At 42.7% G+C, this 16,522-nt stretch overlaps 1 protein-coding gene and 1 long non-coding RNA gene across 6 annotated transcripts in view; one reads left to right on the top strand and one right to left on the bottom strand.

The window, feature by feature from the left end:
- Positions 1-16,522, top strand: part of FHOD3 (formin homology 2 domain containing 3) — a 501,308-nt gene that overhangs the window by 413,891 nt on the left and 70,895 nt on the right. For all 5 annotated transcript variants that reach the window (XM_060283165.2, XM_030876573.2, XM_030876572.2 and 2 more), the window contains one exon: positions 6,828-7,708. In XM_060283165.2, coding sequence (XP_060139148.1) covers positions 6,828-7,708 — 881 coding nt within the window. The remainder of the gene's footprint in view (positions 1-6,827; positions 7,709-16,522) is intronic.
- On the bottom strand, positions 562-3,930 carry LOC138842304 (uncharacterized). The gene is made up of 3 exons (XR_011376682.1): positions 3,911-3,930; positions 2,196-2,318; positions 562-596 (listed from the first exon to the last, which is right to left on the bottom strand). It is a non-coding gene; the product is annotated as an uncharacterized lncRNA (long non-coding RNA).

Here is a 16,522-nt window from a genome sequence, read left to right as displayed (position 1 = left end):
GACCTGTCAATCAATGGCTTAGTCTAAATAGTTAATATTTGAGTTTTCACAGTTATATTATTCGATTTTATTCTATATATCACTGGTCACCATTATATGGTGAAAAAGGAGGACTTAAAATACTTTATGTCTTAGGAATTATCGCATTGAAAATCTTGTCTGGTTGAAGATGTATGTGCTAAAAGGATTACGTATATTGATACTAAATTTCTTTCAAAGTCAGATTACAGTTACACTCTCAAATTCTACTTGTCGTTATTCACATTTAATGTAATTATGGTCACAGTACAGGGTGTCGGGTAAGTCTGCTTGATCATTTGGCCTTAAATCATGTTTTATTCTATTATGAGTAGCTTGAAGTATTATTCATCATAACTAGGTTTAGCAGGCCTAAAACACATAAACAAGTTGGATTAGTAAAAATAAGCCAGGGAACAGAGCTTTCGTGGATCAGATTGCCCAATATCCTTCCAAATAAGGACAACTTTCCAAAAATGGAGACTCTGCTCCCAGTGAAGAACCATTGACTTTCTCCCAAAAGCTGGTGATGTCCAGGAATTGGAGCTTTGCAGTGACTTTTCTGCTTCAGTCTGGTGCTGTTAAGAGATGTGACCATGTTTATTTGTTGTAGCTTATTGGTTCCTAAATATTCCCGCTGCTCATGGGCACATCAGCCGCTGTGGAGACAGAGAAGCTCTCTCACCATAGCTTTTGCTTTTCAGAATTTTCTCAATTAAATCACAAAGGCAATCAAAGTGATTCCCAGTCTTATTTCTCACAGTTGTACTTATTACTTGAGAATGAATTTGTAGGGCTTGAAAGAGACCCAACTTATTGCAGATGTGTGTTTTTATTTTTCTTTGTTTTCATGTGTTCCACTCCCTGGCATTAGAGTAAGAGGCTTTACTGTAGCATTCATCACACTTTGTTGTAGTTACTTGTATAACTGTCCTTTGTCTCTATTTGAATGTAAGCTTTGTGAGGATGGGGTTGTCTATCTTATTCATTGTGAGTTCTTACTTCCTGGCTGGGTGCCCAGAACATAGTAGAGGCTCATAAAACCACTGATGAATAAATGAATGAATCTGGCTAAGATGGAGACGCCCCCATTGCTCCCAGGTCCTCCGTTATACAACTAAAATACCAACACCCTGGATGTAACAGAACAGCCAATCATAGGAGGACTCTGAAAGTTGGAAAGAATGAAGCAGACTGCCTAGGAGGCTTTAGACTTGAACGACATGGCAGTGCAGCTTCAAGGAAAGCCGATTCCCTTAGCCAAAGGATCGGAAAAGGCGTTGCCTAACAGAACAGAAAATCTTTTCTGCTGTTAATAAGTGCTCTATCCTAAATAAGGTCTAATGGAAAATTTGCCACTGTCCCACCTCTCCCCCTAACCCAGTGGTTTCAGTGAGACTGAAGAGGAAGTGGCTTTCTATACAGCACCCCCATAGAGATAGGAGTGACAATTCTGCCGTTCCTTCCCCTCCTCAACTCTGTGGTGTCAGCGGGACTCAGAAGGGAGCCAGTCTTCTATCCCCTGCCCGGTAGAAGCAGGTAGTGCTCCAGTTCCCCTGCTGGGGTGGTGTTGGCCTAATGGGGAGCTCAGTCTGTCCCCTGAAGGGGAGAAGCAAGTGGGTCCCAATTCCCCCAACAGCGTAGTGTCTATGGGGTCCTGTGGGGATCTGAGCCTTCACCCTCACCCAGAAGGAGCTAGACTTAATGAGGAGTGGAGAGGGGACTAATAGCATTCTCTGTCCCCACCACCACCATCCTTGTCCCTGATGCTGATGGGAGCACAGCAGAGAGCTGAGCTTCCATCGCCATCTGGTATAAACAAGGTAGAATGATGTGGCTGGAGGTGGTACTAGTCTGCACTCTGTTCTCCCCAAGCCAGAGTCAGTGGGGACTGGTGGGAAGCTGAGCCTTCACCTCACTTGGAGGCAATGAGCCAACGTGAGTTAGTGCTTCACCTCCACTGGGAAGATGCTGGTGGGGTCAAGGGGGCACTGAACCTCCAACCTACCCATCTGCAGTGAGGGAGTGTGAGTCAGCCCTCTTCCTGGGTGGTGACAGTGGGACCCAGCAGGGAGCTGAACATCTACCTGCACCAAGCCCTGTATGCTACACCCCAAAAGGGTGACTACCTGCTAAAAGAGAAGATTAAATATTATCCAGAGTCTGTCAGATGATACCGAAAATATCCAGGATACAATCGAAAATCACTCATCATATCAAGAAGTAGGGCAGTCACATCTTGAATGGGAAAAGACCATCCAGAGGTGCCAACACTGAGATGAATCAGATGCTGGAATTATCTGTCAAAAATTTTAAAGCAGTCATCATACTAATGCTTCAGTGGACAGTTACAAACACTCAGGACTCAGGAAATACATGAAAAAAAATCTTAGCAAAGAAATAGGAGTTATTAAAAAAGAACCCAAGGGAAATTATAGAACTGGAAAATACAGTAACTGAAATAAAATTTTTGACATGCTTTATTGTTGATTGGAGACAACAAAGAAAATAATCAGTGTTCTTGAAAACAGATCAGTAGAAATTACCAAATCTGAATAACAGAGAAAAAAATAGACTAGAAAAAATGAACAGAGCCTCAGGGACCCATGGGATTATGTCAATAAAACTAACATTCATTTCATCCGAGTCTGAGAATAAGAGGAGAGAGAGTGCAGTGTGGAAAGATATTTGAGGAAATAATGGCTGAAAATTTCCCAAGTTTGGCAAAAGGTATAAATCTACAGATTTAAGAAGCTGAGCAAATCCTAACAAGGATAAATCCAAAGAAATCTGCACCAAGACAAATGGCAAACCTCTGAAAACTAAAAACCAAAAAAATAGTTTTTGGAAAGAAAGAAATAACGTGGTACCTATAGAGGAACAGCAATTCAAAGGATAGCAGGTTTCTCATCTGAAACATGGAGGCCAGCAGGAAGGGGCACAGCATCTATCAAGTGCTAAAAGACTAGAACTATCAACCATGAATTACATATACAGTAAAAGTAGCCTTTAACTATGCAGGGAAAGTAAAGACATTCTCAGTTAAAGAAAAACTAGGAGAATTTGACACTAGCAGACCTACCCTTGAAGAATGGCTAAAGGAAGTTCTCCAAACAGAAAGGAAATGATGACAGAAGAAGGCTTGGGACTCCAGAAAGAAAAGAACAACAGAATGGATAAAAATAGGGGTAAATTAAAAAATGCTCTCTTTTTACTCGTGAGCTTCTTAAATCATATTTGATAGTGGAAGCAAAAATTACATTTGATATATGGTGTTCAGTACATGTAGAGGAAGTACTTAAGACAATTGTATTTTTAAAAGTGGGAGGGTAATGGGATCGAAATGGAAGTAAGGTTTCTACACTTCAAAGTAGTAAATACCAATAGACTAAATAAGTTAGTGTATATATTGTAATACCTAGAGCAACCACTAAGAAAATTACATGAAGCCATGTACTCAGAAACACTCTAAATGAATCATGTTGAAATTCTAAAAAATGTTCAAGTAATCCACCCAAGACGAGAAAGGAGAAACAGACACTGAAACAAAGAGATCAAACACAACAAATAAAACAGCAGACTTAAGCCCTAACATATCAATTAAAAGACAGAGATTTGCTGAGTGTATAAAAACACAACCCAGCTACATGCTATCATATACAACACTCATTTCAAACGTAATGACATGGGCAGATGGAAAGTTAAAAGTTGGGAAAAGATATCATGCCAACATTAATCAAAGAAAAGCTGGAGTGGTTATATTAATATCAGATAAAGTAGACTTCAGAGCAGAGGAAATTACTAGGGACAAAGAAGCACCGTACATAATGATTTTAAAAAGACCTAAATGAATGAAGAATGTAAACGAGAAAACCAGCATTCAGAATGTTACCTGATTATGCTCTTTCCCCTGTTGCCAAAATAAGTAACTGCCAACATTTCCCAATAAATGGAGAGAGTGAGGCAGTCTGTTCAGAGAGACTCAGCCACTTTATCTGCCACAGCCTCCTGGCATCAAAGCAGTCTCCCTATTTACAGCACTGTCTGACCAGCTGTAGAAGTTTTTCCGTCGTGTCCTCAAATGCCACCTCTTCTCTCTTTGATGGTGGTTATCGCCTAAGTGTATTTTGTTTGTGAAACCAACCTACAAGAGGGCTTAAGAGCTCCTTGTTCTGGTGTTGGTCGCTTGGTGAGCTTAGGCCACTGTCGAGGAGAACATAGAGGACAAAGCTACACAGGAAAAAATGGAGCACCAGGGGGCCTCTGTGCTTCCCCAGTAAATACCTCCTCAAGATGAAGGCCCAGCTATGTGGGAGAGACCAGTGTCCCCCCACCCAGCCCGTTTGATCTGGCTCTTCTTTGGTAGAAAGAAGACTCCTGATGCTCATGTCCACGGCCTAGGTCTTCTGCCCCCTCCCCAAACAAGTATCCACACAGGCCCTAGATATCTGATGGAACTCACATCCTGAAATGCCCACTGCACAGCCCTGCTGGCCCTTAGGAAGCAAATTCAGAGGGATAACATTGGTGACCATTCATTCATTCATTCATCCTAGGTGCTGGGGATACAACAGGGAACAAAACAAACCCAGACCCCTGCTGTTGTAGCGTTTACATTTCAAGGAGGAGCACAGCTTAACAAGTAATGATAACCATTCCAGTGATGGGGCAGAGGCAACAGTAAAATCAAAAAGGGAAACGTGTGGAAGATTAGACAGTAAGAAGTGCTTGGGCAGAAAATAGAGCAGGAAAGGATGAAACTGGGGGGGAGAGGGAGGTTTGCACAATTTTAAATAAGGTGATCGGGGAAGATTTCACTGGGAAGATACTATTTGAGCAAAGACCTAAAGGAAGTTGAGAAGCAAGTTGTGTGATTACCTGGGTTTGTCCCAGGAGGGGCAAAGATCCTGAGGCTGGATCACCTCACGCCTGGTGAGTTCTAGGAATGTCAGGAAGCTGCTGTAGCTGAAGAGGTTCACGTGTGTATATCTGGGGTGGTGGCAGTGGTAGAGGTGGTGGTAGGAGAGGAAAGAAAATTAAGGTGGCATCACACATGACTTGGGAACATTGACAGGTCATTGACTTTTTGTCTCAGTGAAATGTGGCACTATTAGAAGACTTTAAGCAGAGAGATACGATCGGACATTGTAACACATCACGTGGCTGTGGTGTTGAGAACTGACTGCAGAGGGACAAGAGTGGAAGCCGAGACCAGCTAGGGGCTCCCCTGCAATACCGTCGGCAAGAAACCATGCTGGATCGGACCGGGGTCATGGCAGGAGTGGTGACGAGAAAAGTGGCTGGATTCCGGATGTAACATGAAGATTTAGCTAACAGGATGCCCTGCTGTGTGGGGTGAAAGAACAGGATAAAAGTCAAGGATGACTCTGAGGCTTTTGGAATTGGCAGCAAGATGGGTGAAGTAGCCATGTCTGAGGTAGGAAATGACTGCAGGAGAAGCAGTTTCAGTGAGTGGATGGGAGTGAGGGCAGAAGGTGGTATTTCAAGCCCTGAGACTGAATGAGATGGTGACTAAGAAAGTGAGAGTAGATGGAGAGAAGAGGTCCAGGGACACTTAAAGACAAGGAGGAACCAACACAGGAGACTGAGAAGGAGCAGCCAAAAAGAAGGAGGCAAAGCAAGTGAGTGCAATGTCTGGGAGGCCAAGTGAAGGACATAAGTCAAGGATGAGGGAGCGACAGCTGCGTCTAGTGCAACAGCAAGGTCATCGGTCACCCGGAAAGGAGCCTCTTTGAAAGGGAGCAAAAACTTCACTAGACTGGCTTCAAGAGAGAATAAAGAAAGAAATTGGAGATAGCAAAACAACTCTTATAAGCAGCTTTCCTTTAAAAGAAAGGAGAAAATTTGGATTATAGGTGGAGGCATAAGTGGAATCAAGTGAGGTTTTCTGTTTTTGTTTCATGGGTAAAATTATACCATGTTTATATGCCAGTAGGAAGGCCTAGTAGGGGGAGCATGGGAGATGCAGGATGGAGAATTGCTGGAGTGGCTTCCGAATGCACAAGTGGAGCGGTTGACCCCCGCTAAGAGGACGGTTTGTCAGTGTCACAGGACAGAGGCCATGGTCAGGGTTCAGGTGCAGGTGGGTGGGTGGAGGCAGAATGGAGGCCCTGGAAGATCTCTGACTTTGTCTATTAAGTTTTTGAAACAGGAAACAAGGCCATGCTTGCAGAGGATGAGATGGGTGGGGGATGCTAGAGGAGAGTGGCGGTGTGTGAAAAGTCATCTAGGAGAGGTCATGGATGGGACCGCCAGGCAGCATCACCTGAAGACTGGTGGCCATGAACTTAAAGTGTGACCAATGGCATGGTCTGTGCATTTCTCCAGACACTTTGGCTGCCCTGGTGCAGAGGTGGAGTAGGGGGAGAAAGGGGGATAACTGTACAGCCTTTCCAACATCTGCCACGGGTGAGGGAGCATTTCCTTGCCTCCCTGTGTGTAGTTAGGGCAGAAGCCCCTTAGTTATCCTGGGTGGGTCCTGACCAGCTGTCATGGGTGGGCAGCAAAGGTGCGGAAAATTTTTCCCATGAGCCTAGGCCAGAGCCACAAGCGGTGTCATACCTACAAGAGTCTTGGGTCCTAGAGTGGGTCATTGGCTCTTTGATGTAGCATCTCTTTCTGATCAAGAGCATCTTGTCAGGCATGACCACCTTCCTCTCCAATTGCTTTATTTCTGTGCCTTCCTGAATCCCTCTGTGTGCAATGTCCACATGTTGCCTAGCTGCTTTTCTCATAATACTGAGGCCCATGCCACGTTCTCATTTTTTGTTTTCCTGTGAACTTTTCAGGTTTGTGGTCTGCGGGTGTTCAGGATGCCGGTGTAAATGAGCAGTGTGGCGACATCCTTACCAGCAAACGGTTCATGCTGGACATGCTGTATGCCCATAACAGAAAGCCCACGGATGATGAGAAGGGGGAGGGCGAGACCACGAGGACCGCGCAGGGGGCGGAGGCCGTAGCCAGCCTGGCCAGCCGGATATCCACCTTGCAGGCCAACTCTCTGGCCCAGGATGAGAGCGTCAGGAGGGTGGACGTTGGCTGTCTGGACAATCGGGGCAGCGTGAAAGCCTTTGCTGAGAAATTCAACAGCGGGGACCTAGGGAGAGGGTCCGTCTCCCCTGATGCCGAGCCCAATGACAAGGTCACGGAGAAGGTGTCGGCACAGCCCAAGACGGAATCTGACTACATCTGGGACCAGCTCATGGCCAATCCGCGGGAGCTCAGAATCCAAGACATGGATTTCACTGACCTGGGAGAGGAGGACGACATTGACGTCCTGGACGTGGACCTGGGTCACAGGGAGGCCCCGGGGCTGCCTCCCCCACCCCCGCCCACCTTTCTCGGTTTGCCGCCCCCTCCCCCTCCACCCCTGCTGGACGGCGTGCCTCCCCCTCCAGTCCCCGGTAATTTATTGGCTCCTCCTCCAGTATTCAGTGCTCCTCCTCAGGGCTTAGGGTGGCCCCAGGTACCCAGGGGTCAGCCAGCATTCACCAAGAAAAAGAAGACCATCCGTCTGTTCTGGAATGAAGTGCGGCCTTTTGAGTGGCCGTGTAAGAAGAACGGCCGCTGCAGAGAATTCCTGTGGTCGAAACTGGAACCTATTAAGGTGGACACTTCCAAGCTGGAGCACCTGTTTGAGTCTAAATCGAAGGAACTGGCTGTCTCCAAGGTACCGCTAGCATCCAGCATGCCTCTTGGTTTGCAGTTACTTTCAGCTGTTGGGTGGAATGGAGAGATTTGTTCTATATAAAATGCCCTTCATGTTGCTCTTGCTATTTGCTAAAAAAGGGAGTTGGTATACAAATCTAACCTTTAATACAGTACTCTCAGTGCCACATGCTAGGTGTGAGCTAAATGCGTAAGGGACACTTCATTGCTAACATGGACAGCAGCTTACTGACACCAACAGGCGAAATAGCTTTCACAGAACCCAGTAACCTTGAGGAAGAAACAAAAGGGTTACCCAGGGAATGTTAGTATGGCCCGACAGCAGATGTTGACATTCTCTAGAGGAAAGTAGGCTTGCTAATTAATCAAACATACCGACTTCGTCCCGGGGATGTGTTTATTCACACGTAACCTTTGTTGTTTATGGTTGATAGTAGTAGTTTGAACCTCAGCTGTAACCACACAGTGCTTTCACAAAGGCAATCCGCGTGGCATTTCTTCAGATAATCCCCTGGCTGAGTCAGCATGCTGCAACTATCTAGATATTTCCAAATAACCATATAGTTAGCATCCTGTAAACATTACACATGCATCTAGATTGCTTATTTTTCATAGATGTTTGAGAACGCTGTAGGCATTGCTGCTGTGATATTTTTAACAGATATTCTATCCACTTTTATAAATGGAAAGCTTGTGCATGAAGTTACTGGACATCAAAGGTAACGTCATGGCTAATGAACACTGAGGAAGAGGCTGCATGATGCTGTCACAGATTTTATTTCTTATAATTCACTGCATTAATAGGGTCTCCTTTACATATCTTAAAGAACTGTTTTTAAAAAAAAAAAAAAACTTGTGATTCTGGGTATATTACAATTTTAAAACAGGTTTAAGACTATCTTCTCAGGAACTAAGGGTAAGAGAAAATGCTTTGTAAAGTATAGTTTAAACATGTAAGAACTTATTATCGTGAATTAATTCCAGCTCCATGGGTTGCTTCACTTAGCATCGTATTGGGTGAGTATAAAGATGCCTGAGTTGGGCTCCCTGACCTGCCAATCGGGCACTGAGTTTGAATCAAAAAGTATGTGCAGCATCCTCAGGACAGGAGTATCCTTCAGACGAGGACCGAGTGATGGAGTTAGCGCCTGTCACCACTGTGTGATGCTGAAAGGCTAGGGCGGGAGCTGTAAGCAGTCAACTTCCTGTTAAAACCTGTGCCTGGGGGTCTGGATCTACCTGCTGCTCTTCCTGAGTTGGCTTTTACCCTTGCAATGATTTCTGCCCAGTCCCAGCAAGGATGTGAATCTAAACCATTTCCAGCCCTACCCCACCCCACCCCCGAGTCAAGATTAAAGTTTTCTCCTGTTTACAAATCAAACTGCTAGGATCCAATACAGAAAATCGTGCCACCAGTCCTCTCCTCCAACTGGAAGTAGACCCCCTCTTGTCCTCTCTAGAAAATGACACTAAGAGAAGTGATGTTGGGCACCTGCTCTTGGTGTCTCTGTGTCCTGACTTTCCAGGACTGGTCACGTGTGGTGATGAGCCACCCTCATGCCCCCTTCAATTCTTACTGTCAGACCTGGCATCTGGGAGAAAACTGGCCTGGCGGGGTTGAAACAGCAGACGTGGTGGCCGGGAGTTACCTAGGATGTGCCCTCACTCCCTTCACGCTTCAACACGCTGATCTGGTTGGCCCGTCTCCATCGTCCCGCGTGGCTGCCTGCACCCTCTGGGCTTTCCCTGGTTGCTCCTCAGCCTCGGAGGTTGCTGACGGGGAGGCTGGCTCTTGACTCAGGGTGGGAAGAATAAAAGAGTAACAGTTTGGCAGTGAAGGCACTTCTGACTTCATTTTTACAAAGGAAATGGCAAAGTTAAAAGCTTCCTTGAGAATACAGAAAATGGGTTCACCTCCCCCGCCTCCTCTTGATCCCACTGTGGTCGGTGATAAGAGCCTGGTTGCTGCCCTCTCAGTAGCCCAAAGTTCCAGTCGTGCTTGAAGTAGGTGGCAACCTCTTAAAATCCTTTATTTCCCAGCTTAAGGACAAATGTTCGCCTAGCTTTTATAAAGTGAGAGCATAAGAGGAAGAGTAATATATTGAAAAATTTACCAAACTGATTCCAGAATGTTCTACAGTGAGACCCAGGAGACCATCTTGGGAGGCTAGGAAATGTGAGTAGGGGGTAATTGATAAATGTTACAAAAGGTGAGAATACAAACTGGAGCATTGAACCTGTTATGTGTATGTTACCCATACAGGTACAACCAATTTTACTTCTGTTTCTAATCCTTGACTGTGATTTTCATAAAACTCAGCTGTAAACAGCCACTTCCGAATTCTGGCTCATGAGAAGTTTTTCATTAAACGCGATAGAGTGCATCAAAAGTAAAATAGACTTCACAAGGCAGCACAGAGCAAAGGGAATCAGTTGTAGTTTCCATCAGAAAACTTACACCAGACTAGAGATACAGGGCATGGTTATGACCAACCGAGTTACCTCTAAAGAGCCATGTGCCAGATGCAAGGCTGGGTGACCACGTAATGGAAATGATAAGGACGGAAAGGTGTGCTTTTTGATTTCCTTTCCAAGTAGTTTCTGGAACTGGATCTACTTTTATCTCACAGCAGGAGATATATGTATATAGGTATAATATATATATAGCTTTTTGTTTGAATTTTATTTATTTTTTTTATATAGCAGATTCTTATTAGTTATCCCTTTTATACACATTAGTGTATATATGTCAATCCCAACTCCCAATTCATCCCACAACCACCCCCACCACCCCCTTTACCCCCTTGGTGTCCGTACATTTGTCCTCTACATCTGTGTCTCAATTTCTGCCCTGCAAACCAGTTCATTTGTACTATTTTTCTAGGTTCCACATATATGCATTAATATAAGATACTTGTTTTTGTCTTCCTGACTTACTTCACTCTGTATAACAGTCTCTAGATCCATCCACGTCTCTACAAATGACCCGATTTTGTTCCTTTTTATGGCTGAGTAATATTCCATTGTATATATGTACCACATCTTCTTTATCTATTCATCTGTCAATGGGCATTTAGGTTGCTTCCATGACCTGACTATTGTAAATAGTGCTGCAATGAATATTAGGGTGCATGTGTCTTTTTGAATTATGGTTTTCTCTGGGTATATGCCCAGTAGTGGGATTGCTGGGTCATATGATAATTCTATTTTTAGTTTTTTAAGGAACATCCATACTGTTCTCCTTAGTGGCTGTATCAATTTACATTCCCACCAACAGTGCAAGAGGGTTCTCTTTTCTCCACATGCTCTCCAGCATTTGTTGTTTGTAGATTTTCTAACTGGTGTAAGGTGATACCTCATTGTAGTTTTGATTTGCATTTCTCTAATAGTTAGTGATGTTGAGCAGCTTTTCATGTGCTTCTTGGCCATCTGTATGTCTTCCTTGGAGAAATGTCTATTTAGGTCTTCTGCCTACTTTTTGATTGGGTTGGTTTTTTTAATATTGAGCTGCATGAGCTGTTTATATATTTTGGAGATTAATCCTTTGTCCATTGATTTGTTTGCAAATATTTTCTCCCATTCTGAAGGTGGTCTTTTTGTCTTGTTTGTAGTTTCCTTTGCTTTGCAAAAGCTTTGAAGTTTCATTAGGTCCCATTTGTTTATATTTGTTTCTATTTCCATTACTCTAGGAGGTGGATCAAAAAAGATCTTGCTGTGATTTATGTCAAAGAGTGTTCTGCCTATGTTTTCCTCTAAGAGTTTTATAGTGTCCAGTCTTACATTTAGGTCTCTAATCCATTTTGAGTTTATTTTTGTGTATGGTGTTAGGAAGTGTTCTAATTTCATTCTTTTACATGTAGCTGTCCAGTTTTCCCAGCACCACTTATTGAAGAGACTGCCTTTTCTCCGTTGTATATCCTTGCCTCCTTTGTCATAGATTAGTTGAGCATAGGTGGGTGGGTTTATCTCTGGGCTTTCTATCCTGTTCCATTGATCTATGTTTCTGTTTTTGTGCCAGTACCATACTGTCTTGATTACTGTAGCTTTGTAGTATAGTCTGAAGTCAGGGAGTCTGATTCCTCCAGCTCTGTTTTTTCCCTCAGGACTGCTTTGGCTACTTGGGGTCTTTTGTGTCTCCATACAAATTTTAAGATTTTTTGTTCTAGTTCTGTAAAAACATGCCATTGGTAATTTGATAGGGATTGCATTGACTCTGTAGATTGCTTTGGGTAGTATAATCATTTTCACAATATTGATTCTTCCAATCCAAGAACAAGGTATATCTCTTCATCTGTTTGTATCATCTTTAATTTCATTCATCAGTGTCTTATGGTGTTCTGCATACAGGTCTTTTGTCTCCCGAGGTAGGTTTATTCCTAGGTATTTTATTCTTTTTCTTGCAGTGGTAAATGGGAGTGTTTCCTTAATTTATCTTTCAGATTTTTCATCATTAGTGTATAGGAATGCAAGAGATTTCTGTGCAGTAATTTTGTATCCTGCACCTTGCCCAAATTCATTGATTAGCTCTAGTAGTTTTTTGGTGGCATCTTAAAGATTCTCTATGTATAGTATCATGTCATCTGCAAACAGTGACAGTTCTACTTCTTCTCTTCCAATTTGTATTCCTTTTATTTCTTTTTCTTCTCTGATTACCATGGCTAGGACTTCCAAAACTATGTTGAATAATAGTGGCGAGAGTCGACATCCTTGTTTTGTTCCTGATCTTAGAGGAAATGCTTTCAGTTTTTCAGCATTGAGAATGATCTTGGCTGTGGGTTTGTTGTATATGCCCTTTATTATGTTGAGGTAGTTTCCCTCTGTGCCCACTTTCTGGAGAGTTTTATCATAAATGGGTTTTGAATTTTGTCAAAAGCTTTTTCTGAATCTATTGAGATGATCATATGGTTTTTATTCTTCAATTTATTAATATGGTGTATCACATTGATTGATTTGCGTATACTGGAGAATCCTTGCATCCCTGGGATAAATCCCACTTGATCATGGTGTATGATCCATTTAATGTGTTGTTGGATTCTGTTTGCTAGTATTTTGTTGAGGATTTTTGCATCTATATTCATGAGTGATATTGGTCTGTAATTTTCTTTTTTTGTAGTATCTTTGTCTGGTTTTGGTATCAGGGTGATGGTGGCCTCATAGAATGAGTTTGGGAGTGTTCCTTCCTTTGCAATATTTTGGAAGAGTTTGAGAAGGATGGGTGTTATCTCTTCTCTAAATGTTTCTTAGAATTCATCTGTGAAGGCCTCTGGTCCTGGGCTTTTGTTTGTTGGAAGATTTTTAATCACAGTTTCAATTTCATTACTTGTGATTGGTCTGTTCATATTTTCTATTTCTTCCTGGTTTAGACTTGGAAGGTTATACCTTTCTAAGGATTTGTCCATTTCTTCCAGGTTGTCCATTTTATTGGCATAGAGTTGCTTGTAGTAGTCTCTTAGGATGCTTTGTATTTCTGCGGTGTTTGTTGTACCTTCTGCTTTTTCATTTCTAATTTTATTGATTTAAATCCTCTCCCTCTTTTTCTTGATGAGTCTGGCTAATGGTTTATCAATTTTATCTTCTCAAAGCACCAGCTTTTAGTTTTATTGATCTTTGTGGTTGTTTTCTTTGTTTCTATTTCATTTGTTTCTTCTCTGATCTTTATGATTTCTTTCCTTCTACTAACTTTAGATTTTGTTTGTTCTTCTTTCTCTAGTTCCATTAGGCGTAAGGTTAGATTGTTTATTTGAGATTTTTCTTCTTTCTCGAGGTAGGCTTGTATAGCTATAAACTTCCCTCTTAGAACTGCTTTTGTTGCATCCCATAGGTATTGGGTCATCGTGTTTTCATTGTCATTTGTCTGTAGTTATTTTTTTATTTTCTCTTTGATTTCTTCAGAGATCTCTGTTATTTAGTAACATATGGTTTAGCCTCCATGTGTTTGTGTTTTTTATGTTTTTTTTCCCTGTAATTCATTTCTAATCTTACAGCGTTGTGGACAGAAAAGATGCTTGATATGATTTTAATTTTCTTAAATTTACTGAGGCTTGATTTGTGACCCAAGATGTGATCTATCCTGGAGAATGTTCCGTGTGCACTTGAAAAGAAAGTGTAATCTGCTGTTTTTGGATGGAATATCCTATAAATATCAATTAAATATCTCTGGTCTATTTTGTCACTTAACACTTGTGTTTCCTTATGAATTTTCTGTCTGGATGATCTGTCCATTGGTGTAAGTGAGGCCTTAAAGTCCCCCACTATTATTGTGTTGCTGTCAATTTCCTCTTTTATAGGTGTTAGAAGTTGCCTTATGTATTGAGGTCCTCCTATGTTGGGTGCATATATATTTATAATCGTTATATATTCTTCTTGGATTGATCCCTTGATCAGTATGTAGTGTCCTTCCTTGTCCCTGGTAACATTCTTTATTTTAAAGTCTCTTTTATCTGCTATGAGTATTGCTACTCCAGCTTTCTTTTGATTTCCATTTGCATGGAATATCTTTTTCCATCCCCTCACTTTCATTCTGTATGTGTCCCTAGGTCTGAAGTGGGTCTCTTGTAGACAGCACATATACGGGTCTTGTTTTTGTATCCATTCAGCGAGCCTGTGTCTTTTGGTTAGAGCATTTAATCTATTCACGTTTAAGGTGATTACCAATATGTATGTTCCTGTTATCGTTTTCTCAATTGTTATGGTTTGTTTTTGTAAGTCCTTTTCTTCTCTTGTGTTTCCCACTTAGAGAAGTTCTTTTAGCATTTGTTGTAGAGCTGGTTTGGTCGTGCTGAATTCCCTTAGCTTTTGCTTGTCTGTAAAGCTTTTGATTTCTCCATCGAATGTGAATGAGATCCTTGCCAGGTAGAGTAATCTTGGTAGTAGGTCCTTCCCTTTCATCACTTTAAATACGTCATGCCACTCCCTTCTGGCTGTAGAGTTTCTGCTGAGAAATCAGCTGTTAACCTTATGGGAGTTCTCTTGTATGTTTTTTGTCGTTTTTCCCTTGCTGCTTTCAGTAATTTTTCTTTGTCTTTAATTTTTGTCCATTTGATTACTATGTGTCTCGGTGTGTTTCTCCTTGGGTTTATCCTCTATGGGACTCTCTGTGCTTCCTGGGCTTGGGTGGCTATTTTCTTTCCCATGTTAGGGAAGTTTTCGACTATAATCTCCTCAAATATTTTCTCAGCTCCTTTCTCTCTCTCTTCTCTTTCTGGAACCCCTATAATGCGAATGTTTTTGCATTTAATGTTGTCCCAGAGGTCTCTGAGACTCTCTTCATATCTTTTCATTCTTTTTACTTTATTCTGTTCCATGGCAGTGAATTCCACCATTCTGTCTTCTGTCTTCTGACACTTGTCCGTTCTTCTGCCTCAGTTATTCTGCTATTGATTCCTTCTAGTGTATTTTTCATTTCAGTTATTGTATTGTTCATCTCTGTTTGTTTGTTCTTTAATTCTTCTAGGTGTTTTTCTTTAATTCTTCTAGGTCTTTGTTAAACGTTTCTTGCATCATCTCGATCTTGGCCTCCATTTTTTTTCCGAGAACCTGGATCATCTTCACTATCATTATTCTGAATTGTTTTCTGGAACGTTGCCTATCTCCACTTCATTTAGTTATTTTTCTGAGGTTTTATCTTGTTCCTTCATCTGGTACATAGCCCTCTGCCTTTTCATCTTGTCTATCTTTCTGTGAATGTGGTTTTTGTTCCACAGGCTGCAAGATTGTAGTTCTTCTTGCTTCTGCTGTCTGCCCTCTGGTGGATGAGGCTATCTAAGAGGCCTGTGCAAGTTTCCTGATGGGAGGGACTGGTGGTGGGTAGAGCTGGGTGTTGCTCTGATGGGCAGAGCTCAGTAAAACTTTAATCCACTTGTCTGATCATGGGTGGGGCTGCCTTCCCTCCCTGTTGGTTGTTTGGTCTGAGGTGACCCAACACTGGAGCCTACCTGGGCTCTTTGGTGGGGCTAATGGCGGCCTGTGGGAGGGCTCACACCAAGGAGTACTTCCCAGAACTTCTGCTGCCAGTGTTCTTGTCCTCACAGTGAGCCACAGCCACCCTCGCTCTTCAGGAGACCCTGCAACACTAGCAAGTAGGTCTGGTTCAGTCTCCTATGAGGTCACTGCTCCTTCCCCTGGGGGTCCCAATGTGCACACTACTTTGTGTGTGCCTTCCAAGAGTGGAGTCTCTGTTTCCCCCAGTCCTGTTGAAGTCCTGTAATCAAATCTCTGTAGCCTTCAAAGTCTGATTCTCTGCGAATTCCTCCTCCTGTTGCCGGACCCCCAGGTTGGGAAGCCTGATGTGGGGCTCAGAACCTTCACTCCAGTGGGTGGGCTTCTGTGGTATAAGTGTTCTCCAGTTTGTGAGTCACCCACCCAGCAGTTATGGGATTTGATTTTATTGTGATTGTGCTCCTCCTGCCATCTCATTGTGGCTTCTCCTTTGTCTTTGGATGTCTTTTTTTGTGTGTTCCAGTGTCTTCCTGTCGATGATTGTTCAGCAGTTAGTTGTGATTCTGGTATTCTCATAAGAGGGAGTGAGAGCATGTCCTTCTACTCCACCATCCTGAACCAATCTCTCTATATAGCTTTTTAGTAAGATGATTTTAATTATATTTTGAGGAAAGAGACAGAAATCCTGCACTAAATTTCATCATGTTGAGTCTCTTCTGCCAGTCTAAGATGTGGAGAATGGCTTAAGAGGTGGTTAAAATGACCCCAGGGTAGGATGTCAGGGCAGAAAGCCCCTGGGGGTGGGGAGGTACCCTCCATGGACTTGACATCAGTCTGAGGAGCCTCAGGAAGTGACCTTCTACCCCTGTGCCTAATC

This window comes from Globicephala melas, chromosome 13 (assembly GCF_963455315.2).
Source record: "Globicephala melas chromosome 13, mGloMel1.2, whole genome shotgun sequence".
NCBI lineage: Eukaryota > Metazoa > Chordata > Mammalia > Artiodactyla > Delphinidae > Globicephala > Globicephala melas.
Note: the sequence above shows the minus strand (reverse complement) of the source record. Positions and strands in the feature narration are given on the sequence as shown.